Source organism: Polypterus senegalus, chromosome 5 (assembly GCF_016835505.1).
Source record: "Polypterus senegalus isolate Bchr_013 chromosome 5, ASM1683550v1, whole genome shotgun sequence".
Classification (NCBI taxonomy): Eukaryota; Metazoa; Chordata; class Cladistia; order Polypteriformes; family Polypteridae; genus Polypterus; species Polypterus senegalus.
The window spans coordinates 155,957,181-155,982,635 of NC_053158.1; the positions used below are offsets into that span (position 1 = coordinate 155,957,181).

Consider the following 25,455-nt stretch of genomic DNA (forward strand, 5'->3'; position numbering starts at 1 on the left):
AAGTTCTTTCAGTTACATTGCTGGAAAGTTTATTTTTTTCCACCCTTCTCTTTTGTTTCAAAAGAGAATAAGAAAGGCCAGAGGTTGAAATCTGTGGGCATTAGCTGCAGAAAGCAGGTTCCTGTTAGTTTTGTTTATAATTTGCTAATGATTTACTGTATCTTTAAATGTGTTGCCATTCCGTGTATTTCGGGGGGAAAATGCCAAGAGGCGGCTCCACTCCGACATCACTGTTGCTGGATCCTCCCTTCTAGATTTATAAATTGGCCAGAAAAAAATCCAGTAGTAGAGCATTGAGTTTGCAGTGGTCCAGTGCTGCTAAGATTCAAATCGTCGATGAGACGGTCATTTATTTATTTTTTTTGTTAGAGATTCCAGGGATGCACCCGGCCTTGGCCCGAACCTCACACACTCACAAGCAGAGACACAAAACCAATGCATGAATAAATAATATATGAAATGAAAACCCAATACACAACAACATCAATCAGACAAACGTCCCCTTTCTCCTACAGCGATACAGTTGAAACATAACAATGAACCACAACACTAAACTCTCATGACAATGTCCTAATACAGTCCAATACAGCAAAAGCAGGTGAAATGGTATGGTGTGAAGATAAAAATCCCAAGAACAGCTTCCACAGGAAATGAGTGAAACAGTCCTACTGGTAGTCCTGTGCGGCGAGGGGTGAGATTTGCAGGAGTGTTCCTTTTGAAGATGCATGTCGATTAATCCACCGAGCTACACACGACAGGCAGGCACGATACAGTCCATTCATCCTAACGGGAAACGATCCAGGGCACAACTGACTTTTTAGACGACACGTTGGACAGGATACACAAAAACACTGATCTCCCGTTGCTTCGTTAGGCCCCCATTTTCAACTCTCCCGCTGGCCTCTTTTTCATCCCCAGCAGCACCTACTTCCGTTTCAGTCATTCTACGGTAGCACTGCTACAAGTTAGTATTGGAGTTTGTTATATATATTGTTTTTCCTTGATGATTAAGTTTTTAAATGTATTTTCTTGTCTTTGGATTGTGATTTATAGACATCATTCCCCTGGATTGTCTTTTAATGGATATACTTTTTGCTCTTTCGACCTTTTTGACATGTGGACCGAGTGAAGTATGAGAAATTCGTCTTTGCCTGTTTAGCCAGGAGTCCTCTTGGAGCTCAGAGTTCTTAAATTTACTAACATATAGGATCGAGGAGGAGGGTGGTCCCCGCTCTTTGAGTTTTGCACATTTATATTTATTACTATTAGGTTGGACAGAAGGCTTTCCATCTTGGAGTTTCAAGCAACCAGATTTACATGGATAGTTTAAACATCCACATTTCCAAACAAGAACTCAATGAGTGGCGAATGCTGCAGACCAACACTAGGGAAAGATTGTGCTAAAAAACATGACATGTCTGATGGTCTCAGAATGACAGTTGGGAAACACTGTTTCAGAGTATTTTTGTATGTCTACTCTATTCTGGTTGATAAACTCTTTATAAAGGTTCAACATAACCTTGTATTTACAAGGAAGAGTTTTTATGGTCACTTTCCCTTGTAAGACATTATTTGTGAATTCTGTTACTTACATTACATTATATCTGCCACAAATCTGCTCAAGCCTGTATGCTGTCCAAGTTCCTCTGTAATGATGTGACCAATTCTAGATTTTCCATACCACCTATTTTGGTATCATCTACAAATCCTAACCAGCTTGTTATTTAAATTCCAAGCCAGATAATGTATTTTAATTAAAAATAAAAGCAGCCCTGCCATTGACTATTGCAGGACACCTATTTAGCATAACCCAGTTAACATGTACTGCCAAATACGTGATACTTCACTTTCTGCATTTTTGGATGCCCTTACATTTTTATTCATACCCTTCATATTTGCTTAATGGCTTTCTGCAGAAAGTGGCAAATAAACAAAAACAAATATAAATGAAATGTAAATTTGTGGTGTTCCTATATATATTGTGACATGGTAAAAATACAATTGCTGTAGGTTTCTGCTACATTAATAAAAGCAAATTAAATTTAGGATATAAAACAATTAAATAATTAGGACTTCATTATCAAATGATTCATTTAAGCCTTATATTTTACACAGCACCAGTACATGGATATCCTTCCTCCTTTCTTTTATATCCTTATGTATCGCAGAGAATTCTTTCATATTGATGGAGCCACAGTTCAAAATTAAATTAAAATAAAGGAAGATGATTAAATTATAGAGATGTTCCCTAAGATGTAACAGTTCTGTGCCCTCTCAATCGAAAGGTTCATCAATATACCTCTAAAACTCCACTAAACACACTCTAACAATTTTCTGTGACAGCCTTTGTGGAATAAACAAAAAAACACAATGGGCGCACTGCATGCAGACACGTCTCAGCAAACTGTTAGGTCACTGCCAGGGGTAATCTGCAAGTCATTCTATTCTGCTTAAAGAAATAAGCCATCAGCAAAAGAAAACTAGAATGGTTCCAATGATTTATAATGAGCTATTTGGTACCTGAGCATCTATGAAATTGTAATGAAACTGATTATCTTTTAAATGAAGTGTGAGCTTTTTTATTGATATGCAGTTAAGGGTCTTAAGAGAAGGAGATGGGGAGTTAGTGGAGGAGCAGAAGCCGCACATTAACTGCTGTCAAGCGGCCAGCACATTTGTGTGAGGGTTGATCTCGCCCAATAGTAATGGCTGACCTGCTGCTCTCTTTAGCTATTTAAATCTGCCTCATATTAACTGCGGGGGCATTGCTTACATCATTCACCATATACCCATAAAGCTTTCACAGCCAGCAGAACAAATCTAATATCCTTATAGGTCATCTTTTGCATAAGTGTGAGACAAAGCATCATCATGCCCCCTGTAATGCAATCAGACTTGTGCCAATTTAAACTGTAAAATGCCACTGAAAAGCCTTGAATAACAATGTGAATTCGACAGAACAACTGCCCTGTGCATAATAAATACCAGAAGGAGGGTACTAAAGACCATGATCCACTATTGACAGTTCTATCCAGCAGGTCCAAGTGTGCCCATCTCCTGTGTTTTCTTCTGGTATGGATTTGTGAATCCTGGCTGGTGTTTGAACACTTGTGTTTTCTATTGAATGAAGTGATGATATGTATTTTAGTCCATTCTTGTTAATCATGGCAACATGTTGCATGCTGGTTGGATAGGCAAGTAAGAATTTCACTATACTCTGTACATGTGACAACACTACTACTCTTAGTATTGCTTCTCATGTACTTTCACATCCACAGCAAAAGGGTTAACAAACCTCTGAACCAAATAATGTGCTTTTCACACCTATTCAGTCTAAATTTATATCTGTTTAAATCTGCGCATCCCTCTATTACTAATTTGTTATAGCAATATTAATTAATGGTTTTCGCTTTATGGCAGGTGAAATGCTGTTTATATTGAGTGAGACAGATTAGTAGGAGTCGGAGATTAGAAAAACAATCTGTATGCCACTCTCTGGCAGCTGGGGTCACCTTGATGTGTCTGAAATGATTTTTAATTTTCATCTCATGTAGGCAAATTGCACTGCTAAATGACTTTAACACCAGTTTTCAGATAACAAAATATTTGAAACTCAGTGTGCGTGCCCACTTAAATTACTGAGGTCAAGAGCACCTTTTGCCCAAGCTGGCACTAATAAGACCAATCTGCTATCCTGTACTGTATATCCTGTAGAAAACATATGCTCTGACCTCTGACACAGGAGTTCACCACTGGGATGTTTAAATAATCAAGTACCTTTAGCAAAACTAACATCCCAAGCTTATCTCAAAGGTATTCATATTTACAAATGGATGTAATTTGAAATCACATCTAAACATTCTTGCTGAACCATCTTTTACAAAAATTAAATGTTAAATTGACTTTATTTAATGCTGGGATCAGAATAAGCTACTTAGCTTAATACAAATGTAATTTTAGGTTCAGGGCAAATTGTTTTTCCTTGAATTATACACATGACTGCTTAGGCTAGAATAGCCGTACTATAAATGATGAACATTCATATTCTTCTATCTTGAACAAAAACTCTCCCTCACCCCCTTAAAGTCAGCGAGTCACCAACCCAAATTACCCTCTGATTCCAACCACATTAAATACTGCAATTTCTATCTTGCTGTGATGGTTATTTCCATGTTAATCCTGACATCGCTTCTGCATTCAGAGAATATGGTGGCCCAAATGACACAAATTTAAGGTGAGCATCTAAAATCGTTCATCGGTTGCTACTGTTTATCATTTAAAACACTTTACTTGGACCTCCTGGTGCTACTGTGGACTGTGAATACAATCGACATTTTTGCCCATCATTATATACTGTACTTATTAACATATAATGACAAAGTGGAAACAGGTTTTTAGAAAGGTTTGCAAATAAAAAATCAAAAACTGAAATCTAACATTCAAATAAGTATTCAGACCCTTTGCTGTGGCACTCCAACTGTTGCAAACTGAATTGATCAGATGTACCCTAGTTTAGAAAGGCATGTATTGTACCTGTGCATATAAGGTCCCACAGTTCACATTTCATGTGAGAACAAAAACAAAGTCAAGGAATTTAAGAAACTCTGTTTTCGAGATCTATGATCAAATTGTCATGAGGTATTGATCAGGGAGAGGGTATAAAACCATAAAGCATAGTGGCCTCAATAATGGTGAAATGGATGTAGTCTGTAGCCACCAGAACTCTTCCTAGAGATGGCCCTCTGGCCAAACTGAGTAACAAGAAGGGCCTTGCTCAGGGAGGTGACCTAGAATTTAATGATAACACTAACAGGGATTCAGAAATCTGCTGAGATGAGAGACCCTGTCAAAGGCTGATCATCTCCATCAGACAGGCATTTATGGTGGATTTCTTAACTCCGATTAGGACTCTGTGTGCATGCAGTAAAAGATTCTCTGATCTGGAAACACAAAAGTTGAACTCTTTGGGCAGAAAGCCACTTGATACTGTATGTCTGGTGACAACCAATCACTACTTATCATCTTCCTAATACCATCGCTTCGGTGAAGCATAGTCGTGGCAACTTAAAGATATTGCGGTGCTTCTTAGCAGCAGGAACAGGGACATTGGCAGAAACTGGGGGAAGGATAAATGTAGCCAAAGAGGTCCTTGAAGAAAACCTGTTCCAGAGTGCACAGAATTGGGGCAATTGTTCACCTTTAAGCATAATAATGACCTGAAGCATACAGCCAGGGCAATGCTCGAGTGGTTTCGGGACAACTCTCTAACCGTCCTTGAGTGGCCCCGCCACAACCCAGACTTAACACTCACAGAACATCTGTGGAGAGACCTGAAAATGACAGTTTAAAGATGCTTTCAATTCAATCTAATGGAGCTTGAGAGGATCTACCAAGAAGAACAGGATAAACTGCTCGATTTCTGGTGTGCAAAGCTTGTATACACTTACCCAAGAAGATCTGAAGCTGTAATTGCCACCCAAAGGGCTTTTACAAAGTTATGCATTAAAGGTCTGAATATTTAAATAAATAAAAGATTTCAGCTTTGAATTTTTAATAAATTTGCACGCCTTTCTGAAAACATGTTTTCACTTAGTCATTATGCCTAACTGAGTGTAAATCAGGGTTGCCATAATCCAAAATCATAGACTGTGGTAGCCACCAATTCGAGTGAACAAATAAAAGATTTTAAGGAACTAAGGAAGACAAAAAAAAAAAAACATAATTTTGGTTAAATTATAGATATATAAATATGTTGTGATAGATGGCTGGCTGTTCAATCCGGCCATAAAATCCCAGAGCAAGAAGCATGGAGGAAGGCAGGCTTTTCTGGATGCTGTCTCCCCCGGGACGCTAGGTGGCAGCTCCCCTGTACAGCAACGGTTCCCCAGATTCCCTCAGGGCATCCTGGGTCATGGAGTCCCTCCCCTCAGCCCTGTTGGGGGCCGTGGGTGCTGCAAGAGGGAGCTCACAGAGAACTTGGAGATTTATATTATTACTACAACCCAGAAGTACTTCAGAGTCACGAGGACGGAAGCCCATAGTACTTCTGGGCTATTTGAGAAATGAGGACGTGGCATTGACCCAGAATAAGAGATGGATTACTTCCGGGTCATGAACTATTTAAAGGACTGGCCAAGACCCAGCAAGGAGAGCCGGAGTTGGGAGGGTGGGTGACTAAGCTGCTGGGAGTGGAGGATTGTTTATTGTATTGTGATTATTGCTTATTATTGAAGAATTATGGAGTGTTTGGTGCTTTGTGCACTAGATCTGAAGAAACATATTAAAGAAATCTTCTTTGTGCTTTAAAATGTGTGTTCTGGACATCTGTCTGGTGGGTTTAACGGGGCAACAGCGCCTCTAGTGTCTACAATGTATAATCCAAACATATAAGTATATGTAAATAAGTACATACAGTATATAGAAGAGAACATATAGAAAACAGTATGGGTATGTTTGATATAGCTTGCAACATGTTTTATGTTTCATATAATATGACATATGTATTATATGTAAATATAATGCAGATTTGCCAATACAAACTACCTTGTTAGCTGAAAAGCTTTTACAAATATCATTTTCAAGACAAATTACACACGAGCATGAGCAGCCATGATAAGCACGAGAAACATACAACGACACAAGCACATAATGTACACAAACACACACAATTCAAATACTCAGATTCAGCTGAGAATTATAGATTTTATTCATAAAGGGTAGTACGCTAGGTTGTCTACAAAAAGCTATCTAGTTATTCAATGTAAAAATTGATTTTATTTTTTTTTTCTACACAAAATTTTTGTTTCAATTGGGATTTTCAGAGGCAATGCAGGACTCATAATTTGTCTGTTAAACTTGGGACAATCCCACTCAAATTGGGGTATCTGGCAACCCTGGTGTAGATTTATGCACAAAAATGGCAAATGTATCCATTTAAAATAAATCTGCACCATAATAAAGTGTGCAGAAAGTGAAAGAGGTTGAATTCTTTATGAATCCACTGTACATATTGACTAGAGAGAAAATGCCCCTGACCATGAGCAGGGCCAAAATAACAACATTTAAAAAGTTCAACACTAAGAACCATGCCTGAACTCCCTGCATTTCATATCACTATTAGTGGCTAGATGAAAACTCCCTTACTATTCATTTCTTGAATTAGGTGTGCTGCCCACTAGAATAAATGATAATAATTACAAAGACTGATTACAGGACAGATTTTCTTCTATGCACACCTGTGCACATTTCACTGAAACAAGAGTCATAATGAGGTCTTTGCTTAACTAGTAACCCTTTAATGTCCTTCTTCTTCTTCAGGTATCCTTAGCTAGCATGCATCTTGAAAAATATGGGCTTGTGTGTAGGTTCAACAAATTATTTTACTACTATTACACATTTTAGTAAAGATTATATAATTATTGCAAATCACACTTTTTCATTTGTGGAGTTATTAAAGTGCACATGTTTACTGGAACACAAATCTGTGTAAAAAAAAAAACAAAAAAAAAAACATGTGAAATGTAATTATTTTTCATCTAGAATAGTTGAATATAACATCTTTAAAATATATATAGATATTTTTTTTAATAATAATGGAACCTTTACTATCTGTACTCATCTATGTGGCACAATGTTTAACAGGTTTTTACTATGACTTTAGAAACTGTCCTGGTTTGCAATAATTGCTGTACTCTATGGAACTTATCTGAACTATTCTTATTCTCTACCTTCTGATAGTGAAGACAGCTCCACAACAGAACGTCAAAAAAAAAGTTTTTTATTTTTAGGGCCCCAGACTACAACACAGTATAGATCTGTGATAATCTGTTACTGTGTCAATGACTTTCTGTTATAATTGTTATGATTTGTATTCATTATTCATTTTTTTCATGTTTTACTAATCTCTGGTCTCAACAAATGATATCCTTTTATATTTTTACGTCACAGAATCCATTTATGGCAATAGTTTTTAGAGTAAGAGTAATCTTTCCAATGGTTAATTATTTTTGGTGACTTATATCGGTGCCATCTTGATTTATCTGCACATCGCCATATTGAGGATTGGCTGCCACAACATTGCTATGCAGCATCTCTTGGTGTTGGCACAGGTAAAAAGGATATAAGCAAATAAATCTAAGAAATTTCCAAGTGTTTTGTGTTTTGGATTTACATGTCATTTTCAGTTCTTTGTTTCTGACATTCAACCTTGATTTTTTTGTTTTTTTTGCACTTAGAACTGACAATAGACCATCTGTTAACAATTTATTTGGCTTGTTTCTTTGGTGTTTCTCATCCTGGTCATCTCCATATTTTAAAGTTCCTTCTTCAAACATAACGATAACTAATCATGGATCTCCAGAGGTTTGTTTTTTTCGAGAGATACTACTGACTGCATTTTTTTCCCTCTCCACATTTGTCAACTGGCCACATATCAATGATAGTAGTAATGTTAATTAAAAATTAATTTATAAATTAACTATATTATTAATATTAATTATTAATCAAGAGGAGACCTGATGATTACAGTATCTTCAAATTACATTTTCGTGTGTTCATTATGCAATTTGTTTAGTTTGTAATTGCATCTTATGTTGCAGCATTCTGAGCCAGCACTGTTTTATTAATAAGTGGAAGTAGAGGTTATTGTAAGAAAGGAATTGGAGCGTAGCATAGTTCTGTGGATTTTCTACATAACAGCTGTAATGAAGAGGAGGCTAAGACTTCAAACCAAGTTTTCAAAGTACAGGTCAATCTACATTCCGATCCTAACCTATATGGCTCAAGCGTTAGACAACGTGTCTGAAACAATACAATTACTTCAGCAACTACCTAAAATGGGGGTTCATGCTCATTATTGCTAGATCATTGTCCAGGACAGCATGAGAACTCAGCAATATGGAAGAACTGCAAAGTAGAACTGCTACTTTTTCAGACCAAGAAGATCCAGTTGAGGGGGTTTGGGCATATAGTTAGGATACTCACTAGTTGCCTCAGTAGAGGCACTGGGTATAGTGCAGTAGAAGAAGAATGAGGTGCAGATCTGGGACACACTGTAGGGAATATACCAGGTTAGACTGGAATGAGAGAACCTGATAATTCCTGAGGAGTGGTGGAAAGATGTTGCTTAGAAGATTATGCATGTTGATATAATGAATAACCAAACTGAAAATTATTAATTAATGAACCCTGGAATACTCTTATGTCTAAAAATTAGCATGTTAAGTTAACTGGCTACAATTGGCACAGAGTTAGTTATCATAGATGTATAAGTGATGCACTGCAATATTGTTTTTAATCATTTTTAAGCATTTGGCTTCTCTGATTGGTGCTCTTCAATAACATTAATCCTTATTTCTTTGTGATTTTTTTTTTTTTAATCACAGCTTTGCTAATCAGATGAGGGACTAAAGATATGATAGGTGCTTTTCAGCTGAACTTGGGAAAACATCTTGATTGTGCACAGGTAGACACCATTTAAATAATTATGTGACTTTTCAAAAGACAGTTGGTTGCATCAGAAATTAATTAGGTTAGATATAATAAAATGGAGATAAATACATGTGTTTATTTATAATGAATTTAGATGAATAATTTCACTCTCATTACTGAGCTCTTTTTTTAGATCAATTCCAATTAAATAACTTATAATGATAATGTAGCATGATAAACTATGAAAAAAGTCTAAGGGGTGATGAGAAGGTGAATATTTTTAAACACTGTGTGTTTGCCTTTATAGTTCTGTATTATAAAGATATGAGAAATAAAGTGATATTTAATGCACTGCACCCTTCTTGTAGTTTTTAAAGTAACTATGAATAATCTGCAAAGCTTATTTTGATAAGTGTCAGAGATTAGTCAGGACCAATTCCTAGCTTCTTTAATGTATAAGTACTGATTTGTTTACTTATCTATTTGTCATGTTTATTTTAGTATTCTTAAAATGTATGCATTTGACACTATATTGTAAGTTAGGAAGAACGTAATGATGATGCTATTTATTAATGGTGCTTTATAAGAAAAGATTACTTGACTGTCACAGATTATGTCAATAATAAATAGAAGACTGGAAAGTGTTCTCTATACATTCAAATATATTATAATTCTTCCATCCACACACATTCTAACTCACTTATATAATTCAGGGTTGGGAGGAGTACGGAGTATAACATGGGAAACAAGCCTGTGTGGCACACCAGATCCTCTCTGTGCACACTCACACACAAACCCACACTCAATGTAGAGCTGCCAAATTGCTCTACTAAGCACATGATACTGATGTAAACTTTTTTTAGAAGTATTTCAAGTTATAAACTTATTTTGATATTCTACATGGAAACATTACAAGGTTTAAGATATGGTCTCTATAGATTTACTTACAAATTCTCTGTCTACCTTGGACATATATAATTTTGACAGTTGTGGTCAATATTTTCCAGTCCTTGCATGGGAAAAACTGTGCAATGTTCTGTCCACCTTTCCTGGACTTGAAATGGTTTCCCAGAATTTCCCAATTTTATTGATTTTATTGTAATCATTCCATACAAATAGATCAATTTTTACAAAAACTAGGACTGAAAACAAATCAACCCCCACCCCTGAGAAAGAGAGCATGGCCAACGGAATAAAACTTAAAGCTTGTAAAAATACATAAATTGATAAGTTTAATAGGCAGATAAAGATAAATGGAGAAGAAAAAGAAATGGGATGAGAATCTACTTCCTCAGTACTTTAAGAGCTTATTCTAAAACATTATTGATTACATCCTGCCAAGTTTTGAAAAAGTTCTACACAGATCCTCTAACTGAGAATTAGATTTTTTCCAATTTCAATAGTATAAAACATCAGTTACCCACTGACTTAAAAGAAGAGAGTTAGGATTCTTCCAGCTGAGCAAGATAAGTCGGTGTGCCAGAAGTGTAGTAAAAGCAATGACAGTTTGTTTGTCCTTCTCCACTTTAAGCCCATCCGGAAGAACACCAAACATAGCTGTTAATGGGTTAGAAGGGATTGTGACGCCAAGGCTGTCTGAAAGGCACTTAAATTTTTTTGATCCAGAATAATGTTAATTTGGTGCAGGCCTAAAACATGTGACCCAGTGAGGCTGGGACTTGATTGCAGCGTTCGCAGGTTGGATCTTGCCCAGGAAACATTTTGGACAGCTTTAAGCGAGACAAATGTGCTCTTTGTTCTTACACAGACATCAATTCTGTCTACATGTCGTAGACTTAGAAAAGCTTATAATTGTCTTCTTGTGGAAGTTGGCACAATGGCTTGCTATTCCATTCAGTACTGTGTGCCAGTGTTTGGTATTAAAGGATAAGTTTGGTATATTTCAAGTCAACTTTATTTTTTCATAATCTTAGTATACATAAATTTTTCACAGGAAATTGTGCTCTTAAGTGAAGCACGTTTTTATAAATAAAAAAATGGGGTCTATGGGGCACCAAATTGAACATGAAAAAAAACAAAACAAATAAAAACAGCCTTAAAACCTACCAAATATATCCAACAAAAGTGTTGAATACCAAACCTATCTTTAAAGTTAAGGCAATTCAATGTGGGCATTGTACTGTACGGTGCATTTGTTGCTGGTGTGTGTCTCTCATTTCCTTTCTTGTTTGTGATTTTCATTGACTTGTTATCAACCCACGGCCAAAGCTTGGAGAACATTCAGCTTGGAAATCTAAGATCTGCATATCTGCTGTTGTAGATGATGTTGATGTTGAGATCCCTGGAGGATGATGCTTTTAGGATGAGAATTAGATGAGATGCGAATTGAAGCTCTCTGTACCTGCACTTAGTGGACAGCGCTATGCAAAAAAACAAGTTGTGTTGTAATTAGCACCTCCAAATCTGAAGTCTATGTCTTTTCAAGGAAAATGTGGCATGTCTTTGTTGGTTAAGGGTTGGAGCTCAAGTTGAGGGGTTCAAGTACCTTGGGATATTGTTTTATAATTGCGGGTAGATGTGATCTTGAGATCGCTGAAGAAGCAACACCTTTACGGACATTATCAGATTGTAGTGGTGATGCAAGAGCTACGTCCTTAGATTAATATTTCAATCTACTTGCTAATCAACATCTCCATCTGACTTAAGTTTGTGATCTTTGAGGAAGTAAACGAAGAAAGGAAAACTGAAAGTACAAGTAACCAAAATAAACACTCCTGCTCAGAGTTAGTTGATCGCTCTATAAACTCTACAATGCAAGAAGACCTTGGTGTAAAACACATTGCTTCTCTGAACTGAGAGGAGCCAATTGCAATGGTTTGGAAATGTATTTAAGATGCACCACTGTAAGGCACAAGGTCTGGCCCATTAGGAGAAGACAGAATTGAAGACTCAAAAAACACTGGATAGATAATATATTCCACCTGGGATAAAAAGTCTGGAAATACCCTGAGAGGAGAAGGAAATTGCTGAAAATAGAGTAGCCATGTCAGCCCAGCATAATGTGTTTCCAATGCAACCCTCACCAGGAAAAGTAAAATGAAAATAATGATGATCATTTCTTACAGTCATTGTCTCTACCTTTATACCAGGAAATGGTTACTGTGTGCCTCAGATTACGTTCTGTACTCTTTTTTGCTTCTGAAGGTGACCCCTACCTTTTATGTTTCTTCCTGTTTGGTAACATAATTTTTGTGGACAATTTGATATCAGTTTCATTATGCTACAATAATATATAATGAGACATCTTCAATTTACAGTGCCAAATTTGATTGACTCAGAGGAATTGAGGTTACAAGCTTCTAAAGGCTTCATTGATGGAAGTAATAACAATAATCATAATAATAATAATAAAAACAGAAAATAATAATCAGCCAATGTAATATTACCCGCTGAAGGTCAAAGCAACCAGTTAGACAATGAAATTGGTTTTTCAAGTCTGGTACAGTATATCCATTTCAGAAGAAGGTTATGTTCTGGATAGTGACTAACTAGTATGGAAAATGTCCTGAAATAATATGCAGGCAAGAGAACCAGTGATAGATTCTTATTACATTTTTATAATATTTTCTGTTTTTACTAAGAGTAAGTGAAACTACTTTAGCCTTCTTTAGGTTGTGTTGTCTATGAGTTAAGTCAATCAGTTTCCGTAGACTTTTTAAGTTTGTTTCTAAAGTTAAAGGAGTTTAGGATAGAAATCTCAAAGTTTAAGGAAAGCATTACAATACATTTTATCATCTATATTATATACACTATTATTACACTATTTTAATGTGCACAATTGTTTTCCTCCACTTTCTCCTATTAAGTAAAATACTAAAAAAGCAATCTGATATAAATCATCTAAGGCCACCCTGGAGGTTGAAAGAGAAAAGCTTTACACAACAGCTAGGTAGATATATCCCTCTTGATTAAAGTTTATTTTTTTTTACAGTTTTAGATACTTAAAGATATTTCTTTCTGTTGCACACTGGAGGGTGTCTCCAACTAAGATAAAATGCTCAACATGCTAGCAATGTGGCAAAAGGCAGAGCATTAGAATAGCCTTTTAGGATTGATCCTTTCAAAAAGCTCAATTAGTAATACAGATAAAAGCCAAACTGATAGCAATGTAAAAATGAAAAATGTTTCTAAATTTCTTATGAACGTAAATATCTCACTTTTTCTATTCTCCAAATGCAGAACAGAAAAAGATGAAAAAAAAAACGGTCATTAAACAATGACTTCAGTGAGAGGCAGCCTCATTACATTGGTTACCTCTGTCCTTTATAATTGTTTTAAAATGTTATTAGTGGTATATAAACCTCTAAATAATCTTGCTCCTTCCTGTATTTGTGGAGTGCCAGCCCAAGAAAAAAGTTCTTGAAACTGCCTGCCCCTTAAACTAGGACATCCTGACTTCATTTTTACCAGCACACATTATATTAGGGAATGAGATCATACTGTATATGACATTTAAGTTTGTGCTTTGTTCTGTCAGAATAGTTTACACATAAGAAAAGTAACCTCAGATCTTCTAATAATGGTTTGCTTATTATTCCAAGAACTAAATATAAAAAAGAAGTTGTAAGCCTGCCTTTTACTGTTACACACCAAAAATATGGAAAACTTTACCGACAGAGATATGCCAGGCTAATAACCATGGAACACTTTAACAAACTTCTAAAAACCCACTTTTTTAATTTTGCTTTTTCTTAACAGCATTTTAGTTCTGCTTCTAATAGATTGTACACCATGAATTTGCAACCATTATTAACGTCTGCTTTCTTTTCCAGTTTTTCTGTGATGGCACGCTACACCACCATTGCTTGATCAAAGTGATTTATAGCCACGTGTGATGCTAAAACATAAGCAGATACTCCAACTGTCGACAAAACCCACAGCTTCACATTTTGGAGGGTGAAGCTCAAAAAACAAGAAACTACTTAAGAACATTTATGTTTGGTAGAATGCCTGGTGGGGGCTGGACAGCATTTTGGCTATGAATCCCCTGCAGATTTTTTTTTTTTTTTAATCTTTAACATCTCAACCCTGGAGTTTTTGTTTCCATGTCCTCCACAGCCTTCTGGCCAGACTATTGTACTTAGCATTAGAGACTTAAAAACAAAAATATATAAAATGACTCTACTTTTTCTATTACAGTACTTACACATCTGTTAGGTAGGTGCATTATTTACTTATTCTTATTTATTATATTTGGTGTTTATTCATTCTTATTATTAAAATGTGTTTTCTTTTTCTTGTAACTGTATATTTGACATCTCATAAAGAATTTTGATATTGTGGTATGTGATAATGTGATGTTGTTGTGGCAAAACCCTGCAGCCACAAGGGTCCCACAGGACTGAGATTATAATCCACAGTTCTAGATAGAAGTTATATTGCAGAATTCAATGGCAGCAGGTAAAAGAGGCCTCAGATAGTGCTGTCTGAAGCACAGTAGAGCCAGTCTTGTACTGGTCTCCATGTTGAACAGACAGTCATGTACACAGTAAGATGCATTATTCATGATAAACAGTAACTTGATCTTTGGCACTGCTTGCAGAGAGCCCAGGCTAGTGCCCAGGACAAAGCCAGCCATACGGAATAACATTTAAGTCTGTTGGCTTCTCTTGTACATATCTTAATACCATCAAGTTATATTCATTGGATAAAGGTAAGAGTCAAGGCAGCGTTGCTGCTCTTGAAATGCAAGTACAAGGACACTAGAAGGTGGAATGTTACAATTAAAGACACTACAGAATACACCAGCCAACAATTTACTTATTCTAACCATAGGCCTGAGAGAATGTTGTGTGAATAGATTTTTCAGTACAATTGAAAAACTTTTTTGTAATTAATATGTAAGTGGTATATCCAACAAATGCTTTTTGTCTTGTTCCTACAACAACAAAAAAATGATAGACAATACTAAGATAACCCTAAAATCTAAGTACACACACAGTTCATAGAATAGTGTCCATCTACGTCATGTGGAGAGATATGTACACACAATCATATATATGGCATTCACTCACTTAAAATAGATTTATTATAACTGTATATAAGAATAATACCACCACATATGTTTAGCTTACTTCCACTCTGTTTAACCTAAATTAATACATAGACTCTACCACAGCTGTTGAGACTTGTCGCACCCAGGTAGCACATAGTAAACACATAATCTAAGCACCTGTACTCGGTAGGGGGTCTTTTCTGATTTTTTATTTTCTTAGTATGGCAACATCACAGGCTGCATTAACTTGCAGAGTGAAGCAAAAACCTGATAACTTTCTGTCAATCAGAATATGCTTTTTTCATCAACTACTTTTATTTCTGTCTATAGAGTTTATTCTGTTATATAGCATTTTCATTTTTTAGGCTTGGTCAGGAAAGAGCTTATCTCAGTAGCACCAGGCTCAAAGTATAAGCCCAACTTAGACAGCTCAATCATTTAGCACACTAATGCACACACTGACACTCACACATTGCTAGCCATCATCATTATTTTAAGTCATCAAACAACCTTGAGATGTGGGAAGTACCAAGACGAACACCCACAATGTTACAGAGAGAACATGTAAACTCTAGAGACTGATCGTGTTGAGATCCAATTTCCCTGACTCCGGGAGATTACAATTTATATGGATGGTTTGCACAGAAAAATATGCATTGTGAGAAAATGTTGGATGGAGGAATTTTGATACAAACCATCAGGGCACATCCAGTGCAAGAAAAAAAAAACTTCTTATTGAACTAAAGGATGTACATTTTATGGATAATAATACTAGCAATGCATCCAGAAGCACAAATAGGCTGTTCCTAAAAGTAACTGTGAATTCCAAATGTAGATCACAAAATTCTCATATAGCTACAGTGATTACAGAGTTCGTTAGGCGGCACTTATCGGAGACACTTGAAATTTTCAGGCACATTTTGAATATAAATTGTAATATACATACAAGGGATGTTCAAAAAAGTTTCTGCACTTTTATATTTTCGTTGGAAACAGTGAAGGCGGGAGGAGTAGTAATTGGCCATTAAAAAGTTGGTACGATGCTGGGAAAATTGCATCACAAAGGAAGGAGACTATGTAGAAAAGTGATGTCAATTGTTTTTGAAATTCTTAACAAATAGAGCTGAAAAAACGCCCCTCATATGCTGTATTCCAAATAGAGATGAAAATGTGACAGCCTTACGATGTATTATTGACAATAAGCCTATAAGCCCAATTATTTTCAATATTTTCAACCTCTCTTCCATCCTACAGTGAATGATGCTATTTAAAAATAACTCAATGCCTGCTAAAATTTATTTTGGCTGACAGGAAGAGCATGCACAATCTATACAGAAGTCATCCTTGAGTAGATGTGAACATGGAAGTAGCATCAGCCTCTGTAAGTTACATGCAACCAATGCAAAAAAGAAATACAGCCATTCACTCTTCTAAACTGCCAGTCTAGGTGTCGCCTTACATATAAGCATTGACAATTTATCCAAACTTCAGGTAAAATGTTTACTGATTAGAGTGATGAAAAGGCACTCATTAAATCCATTTTTATACCATATTACTTTATGTGTCAATAAAAATGTATAAATGTATTGTGATTTTATTTTTCTGTGTGGGGCATCTGTTGGTGAAGAAAGATTCACGGATCTTGACATTGCTGACGATGCTGTGATCTTCACGGAGTCAATGGAGGCTCTGATCGGGTTGCTTGAGAGACTGAGTGAGGAGTCTGAGGGTCTGGGCTTGCGAGTGTCCTGGATAAAAACCAAGATCCAGGCCTTTACTAACTTCTTTGGCACAGTCATCAGCAGTGTGTCTGTTTGCAGAGAGAGTGTTGACCTTGTTGAGAGGTTTACTTATCTTGGCAGTGACATTCATGTCTCTGGTGACTGTTCTTATGAAGTCAGTAGATGGATTGGGAGAGCATGGGGGGTCATGAGGTTGCTGGAAAGGGGTGTGTGGCGCTCCCGATATCTATGCAAAAGGACAAAGGTCCAAGTCTTTAGAGTCCTGGTGCATCCTGTTGTGCTATATGGTTGCGAGACATAGACGCTATCCAGTGACCTAAGAAGAAGACTGGACTCTTTTGGTATTGTGTCTCTCCAGAAAATCCTTGGGTACCATTGTTTTGACTTTGTGTCGAATGAGCAGTTGTTCATGGAGTCCTGAATGAGGTACTTGCATTGTAAGGGTGCGTCAGTTACGGCACTACGGCCATGTAGCGTGTTTCCCAGAGGGTGATCTGGCACATAAGATCCTCATTGTTGGGGACCTGAGTGGCTGCACCAGGCCAAGGGGTTGCCCAAGAAACACCTGGCTGCGGCAGACAGAGGGTCATTTCTGGAGGGCGGGACTGGATGTAGGTTGCCAGTAGTCCATGTTAAAATATATATTATATGGTGTTTCAAAAATGTAATGAAGGTGCATCTCAAAAAGTGTGTATCATTCCAAAACATGTTTAATAAAGATGAACCAACTTAAAATCAAAGCAATTCAAAAATAGGTAGTTATAAAGGGGTAAGGGGGCAAAAATGCATTATAAAATGAAATTCATGAAATTTTGCCTTCCTATAACTGTTAGTACAACATAAAATCTAAACTTGAAGCCCTTTCAAAAGTTCCATCAAGAAACGGGGTTGTAATTGGATTAGGGGAAACCAAAACTGCATAATCACGGCACAACTGTTTCGCTGACGGTAATAAATTTGGCATATTGTTAAAATTTAGCCCTACTTACAGTGAAGGCTACATTCCAAGTCAGTAAATTAGTGGAAACAATGGCAGCTGGGGGATTTAGGTGTGGTATAATGGGGGGCCAACACATAAAATCAAGCATCAGTCGGGCATCACTCAAAAACTGTTACGACTAGTTTCATAGAATTTTGTATTTGCATTATTATTCATTCAATTTATATTATAGGCTTCAAGGAGTTTCAAGAATTTCACTAGGGAGTTGGGAGGGCCAACACCACAAAAACTACAATTTACTCCAAAACAGCTATGTGGATGTTCACAAAATTGTACAGGTATACTGCCCTTAGTCAACTAAACATATAAAATTTATGGAGTTTCAAAAGACTGATCATGTTCAATAGAGGAAGCAACACATAAACCGGTAGTCGTGCCCAGCTTACATGACATATCAATGATTCAATTCTTCAACAAGCCATGCAGATTACAGATTAAGTAGGATTAAACATCTATTCATGAAATCACAGTAAACACAAAGAAGTAGTGTTCATGGTTTCAACCCAACAAGGTGTTACTTCTATTAGGGAAGTCAGAGTCATACGCAAAAATAATGAATTCATAACTCATGAGAATGGATTAATTCACAGAGATGTAGTGTAGATGACAGATGGGACACTTGCATTTCAGCCAGGAGTGTCAAAAGGTCAGCATTTAAAAAGACACATAAATATTTGCTTTCTTACCATAACCCACTACATAAATATAGCTAGGTAAAACTAAGCACTTAGGCTAATTAATCATAAAGTTAATTATTACAGACATGGCATCTGTTAAAACCATAACATTGCTTTGCTTTGTAAGTTTGAAATCAAAAGGTGTCAATAGATAAAGGCTGCAAATTTAACAAGAACAAAATGAAGCACAACTGGCACTCTGGAGTGACCTAAACTGGTATTCTGTTTCCCAATTGCCTGTTCTGTTCAACTAATAATGGCTAATGCCTGCTTGTCCATCCATATACACCTCAGAAATGTTCAAGATGTACTGGTTACTTCTAGAGCTGATAAGGAGCTAGGGGACTGATTACTGGTGCTGCACTCTTGCACTGTAACACACCCTTAGAGAACTCCTGCTGTTAACACATTTGTTTTGGTTTTCTAGAAGCAGTATGAAGGTATTAACAACCTGATCAGTATTTATAATTATTATTGTAATTTTTATAACACTGCAGTAATTCTGTAACTTAAATATCAGTGTAGGAAGGAACCAACCTAAAAAACATTCATTTGTAATGTAAACGTGATCACCAAACCAAGGTGCCTTACAAATACAGAGCTGCTATACAGTATATTCACTCAGTGGCCGCTTCCTTGCTCATTAATACAAATAGTCTGCACCGCCATGCAACCAATCATGTGGCTGCAACTCAATATACAGAGCATGCAACATAGTCAAGAGGTTCACTTGTTGCTTTACCAAATAATACAATGGCCAAGATGTACCATATGATGTAAATGACTTTGAAAGGATTGTGATCTTTGATGTCAGACACGGAAGTTGAAATATTTCAGAGAAGGCTTCTTGCTAGAATTGACAGAGAACGGTCGACTCGATCCAGCTAACAGAAACACCACACATATTCAGACAGCACCACTTTACAATTGTGTTGTGCAGAAAGGTATCTTAGAAAGAACATATCAGATGTTAAAACAAGATGGGCTACAGCAGCAGAACATCATGGCAGATTCCACTACTGTCAGTTAAGAACAAAAAGATGAAGCTTCAGCGGAAAAGTGATCATAAAAAGGGGATGACCAAAATGTCACCGGCTCTGACAAATCCCAGTTCCTGCGGTGACATTCCAATAGCAGGGAAAGAATGTGGCATAAAGAAAATTAGTCATACCTTTTGTCAATGGTACAGATTTGTGTGTGGTAGTAATGTAATGGTTTGGGAAATGTTTTTTTGGCATATGTTAGGGCTCTGAATACCATTGCTTTATGTGCCACATTGTACCTAAGGATTATACTGACCACGTTCATCTTTTTATAGTCACAATCTACCCTTTCTCAAATGGATATTTGAAGCAGAATAATCCTCCATGTCACAAAGCATGCATCATGTCAAGGTTAAATTATGAACATGACAGTCACCTCAGTTCACTTCAATGGCATGCACAGTCGTCACTTCTCAATTCAAAAGGGCACCTCTGAGATGAAGTCAAATGGAAGGTTTGCAGCATGTATGTGTGATTGGAAAATGTGCAGGAACTGTAATATAGTCAAGTCAGCATGGATGAAAATCTGAAAAGGTTTTTTTTTAGCACCTTAAAGAATTTAGGCCGTTCTGAACACAAAAAGGTCCTACCCATTCCTACCTAATAAAGTGGCCAATGGGTGTATTTATTATATTTAACAGGTTGCTCAGGGTTGCTGGATCGGTTAGCCAGTGGGATTGACCCAACATACATGCAGCTTAAATTCTAATATCTAAACCATTAGGCCACACTGTTCAATAAAATGCTAACCTGAAACGTGTGTTCAAGTAACAGCATAGTTACGGACTAAACACAAATTATCCTCTAATTAGGGAGATCTATTCTAAAGTGTGCTCCTATGTTGGATGGTGTCATCCTAATATTACTATATAACACAAAATTGATTGATTGATTGACTTTTTTGGCATACATCCCTAAAGGAAGCTGGAACTCTCTACACTCTTATCAGAATATATTGCACTGAGTGCATTTAAACGAGGGCCCCCCTGAAAGCTTGTGTATCCTATCCACCCCTTTAAGTGCCCCTAAACAATGAGCCGACATATTAATTTAGTTATATACCAGGTAAGTTAAGTTTTTAAATTTGACTTTGATTGTACCAACAGTTCACTCGTTTCTATCAAAAACAATTAACAGAGTCATCACAGTATCTAAAATGGCACTTTTTTCAAAATTCACAGCTCGTCCCTCTTTTTGTTTTATTACAAACTGCACCTCCTGATGTTTACCTCTATCATGTTCGTCTCTGCCTAAATTTGAAAAGGCCAGATTGCAATTCAGAGCATGCAGTTCTTGTACACTGAGCTCCCATATCATTTTCTAGTAACACACACACAAACACCACACTGCTTGTGCACAAATCCCTTTAGAAAGCAACTGTGTTTCCTTTGCTTTCAGACACACAATAATTTGCTTCATTAGCATGGCTTTCCTTTTCAATAGATGAGTGAACAGATTTTGTTTACACACTGCATGAGCCTTCCTTCCGACATACAGATCTGCATGTTACGCTAAATGCAGCCCACAGCCTCCTTGCAAACTAAAGCCGATGCAGTTAACTCTCACGCTGAGACATTGGCCTCTCCTCCCAGTTAATGTGGACTTGGCCACCACCACCTTAGCCACCCTGCTGCTCTCTTTATCAAGTCTACCAAAGGCGAGGACAGCAGTGTGTGCCAGCATTCTCACCTGCGGTAAGTGACAGCATTTGCTCCTGCTGTATATGCGGCTTGTTTTTCCCTCGGGTACCATTCTGATGTTAAAGAGGGCCTGCAGAGCAGTCTGTGCAGCCTGAGCCTTTGCCTGCTTCTTACTGCGTCCAGAGCCTTCAAATGTTCTCCCATCAACCCTCACTGCCATTATGAAACTCTTGATGTGTTGCCTCTCTACTGTTTCAGCGAGGCAAATGTACCTCAGTCCAGGTCGCAGCTCATTTAGCAGCTCCACTGGATTCTTTTCGCTCTCGGTCGGGGATACCATCTTGTGCTTGTTTTGTTTGGCTTGGACCATTAAGTCCAACGTGTGGCAAAGTAATCTCCCATGTCGATAAGCACTGGAAAGCAATTCATTTTCTGTAGGTTTGTAGCACGGAAAGCTGTTGCCATGCGGTGCAGGCTCAAACTCCTTAAAAAGAGTGTCGGGAAAGTCAGCCTGGTCAGAGGTGAAGTCTGTGGATGCGTTGCTCAGCATCCCCATTGCAAAGTGGGCCTGAGAAGCATTTGGGAATTGAACAAATGACTTAAGGGCCATCTCAGCAGCACGCATCTTGGCTTTCTTTTTCGTTGGCCCCGAGCCCTCAAATGTGAGACCATTCACCTCCACAGATATGGAAAACACAGGTGCATGAACTGGTCCAGTCTGAGAGACCATTTTGTACTGTAAACCTGGCTTAAGCTCATTGAGCTGAACGAGAGCATTCTTTGGTGTGACTGACCAGGAGAGTTTTTTATAGATGAGCTTTAGTTTGCACAGATGGCGGCTATTTCCTTCTTCTAAAGGCCTTTTCCTTTTCAGACCTGGCGTCCCTCCTCTGGATGCATCGGCACAGCAGAACGACTGACGATCCACCGTCACAATGGAGCACTCCTCCAGATTGTCTACGTTTCGATTCTCCTTGACTTCTGCACTGCTGGTACCTGGTTAGTAGGAAATAAAAGACAGTGAATATTAAAACCTTATACCGAAATAGGGAGAAATCCATCTGTGCTTTAAAAAAAAATCCACTTCATATCTTAGGAGATTTATCATCTTGAGTAGCATCTGAAAATGAAATCGGCTCACATTAGCCTGATCCTGCTTCATGCACCGCTTCACATGCCACAAATACAGAATTCTTCCATGTACCAAGATATTTTAAATTAAATGCATGCTCAAAACACCAAGCTTGTTTATAACTGACACCTTTGAGTGGAGATGTGCACGGATTTGTGAGAAACATGCTGGACATATTAGATTTTGGGTAAATGTGATTTAAGCTTAGATCAAATAACTTGTTTCAGAAATTAAACATGCTGTCACTGTTGGATGCTGTTAGAAGAGGAGTTAGGATCAACACTGAGTGCTGTAAAGGGTCACAGATTCATTTGTCTGTGTGCTAAATAACGGTACTAAAGTAAACAGTAACAGTTATAAAACACTGCCATTGTAGCAGTTGACTTCTGGATTGAAAGCCATATCTTGTAAAAAAAATAAAATGTGCCACCTCCTGAACCAGTCAGCAGTGGAAGTGGAAGTGTATTAGATGAAGTCAACCTTGGAGGTTCTCAAAGCTACACTCATTTTTAAAATGGCACATCAGTAGCACACAGTATAAATAATCAATCATCAGTAGATCACTGTGATGTATTCTTTAAAATGGTATACACACTTAAATCTGATTTTTGCTGTATTTACATATAATCCCAATTACAAGAAAGCTGTGACAACATGGAAAATGTTAATATATATATATATATATAGAGAGAGAGAGGTTGGAAGCTGGCACTGATACAGTAAATTATCACACCCACCACAGGACAAACAACCTTTGGATCCCAAATTAGATCTCAAGTGCAACAGGGGACACCACACCAGTTCGAATGGAGTGGAACAGTGTGAGCTTTCATGCAGTGGCTGGAGTGACAATCCTGCCACCAACCCCTAAATTTTCCTTTGCAAGTTGGAGGACCTGATTGCATAGCTGGATGCAGGCTAACGTCCTTCCCAGGATGGAGAAACAACAGGATAAGGGCCTTGCTCAAGGACTCAACAGAGTGGAATCACTTCTGGCATTTATACGGTTTGAACTGAATTGCCACCACTCCACATAAAATGTTAATGAAAACAACTGAACTGTTTTTTAAAAATGTATTCAAAATTCAATAAAGTTGGAACGGGTAGTTTAGAACTAATAGTGATGTGACAAGTTGAAATAACAAGTTAATGTTAAACAGGCCTAGTCCTACAAGAGCAAGGCTGGGTTGAGACTCACCAATTTGACAACAGCAAATAATCCAGTATTTTGAGAACAATATTTCGCAAAGACAAATGAGATTTTGGGCATTTCATACTCTACAGTGCACAAAGAAATTAAAAGATTCAAGAAATCCAGTCAAATCTCAGTGCACAAAGAGCAAGTCTGGAGTCCATTTTTAAATATGCATAATCTCCGATCTGTGTGATGTCACGGTCTTAAAAACCGTAATGCGTCTGTAATGGATAAAACTGAATGGGCTTAGGAATACTTTGGTACCCTTTTGTCTGTCAACACCATTCCCTACTGCATCTACAGATACAAGTTAAGACTTTAGTATGCAAAGCAGGAGCCATACATCAACATTGTTCAGAAATGCAGATGACTTCTCTGAGCTTGGTCTCATCTGAGATGGAAAGTATAACAATGGAATCATGACAAGTCATTTCAAATAGTTTTTGGGAAAAAAAACATCAATCATGTTCACCAGACCAATAAGAAAAAGGACTATGCAAACTGTTATCAGCATCAGGCTCAAAATCTGGCATCTGTCACGGTATGGGGGTATGTCATTGCCCATGATATGGATAACTTGCACAACTGTGAGGGCAACATTAATGCAGAAAAATATGTACAAATTTTGGAACTACATATTTTGCCATCCATTAGCTGTCTTTTCCAGTGAAGTTCCAGCATTTTCCAGCAGGGTAACAAGAGTCGCATTCTACCCAGATCACAAGTGCATGGCCTGCCTGCAGTCCTGGCCTGTCTCTGATTGAGAATAAAGCGCAAAATACAGCAACGAAGGCCCCAGACAATTATTGCATTATGGATGAATGGGAGGAAATTCTTGCTAAACTTAACAAACCTGTGTCTTCAGTGTTCAAACACTTAATGTGTTATTAAAAGAAATGAAAATGTTGCAAAGACTTAAATACATCACTGTCCCAACTTATTTGGTGTGTGTTTAGCATGGATGTGTATTATCAAAAAAACCCCAAAACCAATTAAATTCACTAGGTAACACATCAAACGTGTGTTATAGTGTTTTCAATATAGTACAGGGTGAATGAAACTTACAAATCTCATGTTTTTATTAGCATTTTCCATACCATGACAACTTTTTTGTAATTGGGGTTATTTGTAGACACACAACGATTTAGGATGCGTTTTCCACACAAGAACTTTTTACAATATTCTGGTAAAACAGAGAAAGAGGAGGAAGAATAGGTATCTTGGATTACAGCTTCATTCATTGGACATGATCTGTAAAGACAATAAAATGAAGAGCCCTTACATACTGTAGCCAGCTTGTGCATCTGTCCTATGTTTTAACATCGACCTGCTTTTTAGAAAATTCCATCTATCATTTTGCACAGTTTTTCTTCAAACTAAGCCACCCGAACAAGGCATAAAATTAAAACACTCAAAAATGGAGAAGATATGTACATATGGTCCAGTTCTTATTTGGCTAATGAGGATGGTGATATACTTTTTGTCTTTACTGTTGCTTATAATTTACTAGCTGTCCCTCGTGGCTCCGTCTGCGTAGTAGTGAAACAGGACAAACTTTGAAAATCAATACAAAAATTTAAA

The 25,455-nt window shown here is 37.3% G+C and overlaps 1 protein-coding gene across 1 annotated transcript in view; it reads right to left on the minus strand.

The window, feature by feature from the left end:
• adarb2 (adenosine deaminase RNA specific B2 (inactive)) overlaps positions 1–25,455 on the minus strand; it is a 788,873-nt gene that overhangs the window by 247,451 nt on the left and 515,967 nt on the right. The window contains exon 3 of the mRNA XM_039753536.1: positions 21,597–22,543. Coding sequence (XP_039609470.1) covers positions 21,597–22,543 — 947 coding nt within the window. The remainder of the gene's footprint in view (positions 1–21,596; positions 22,544–25,455) is intronic.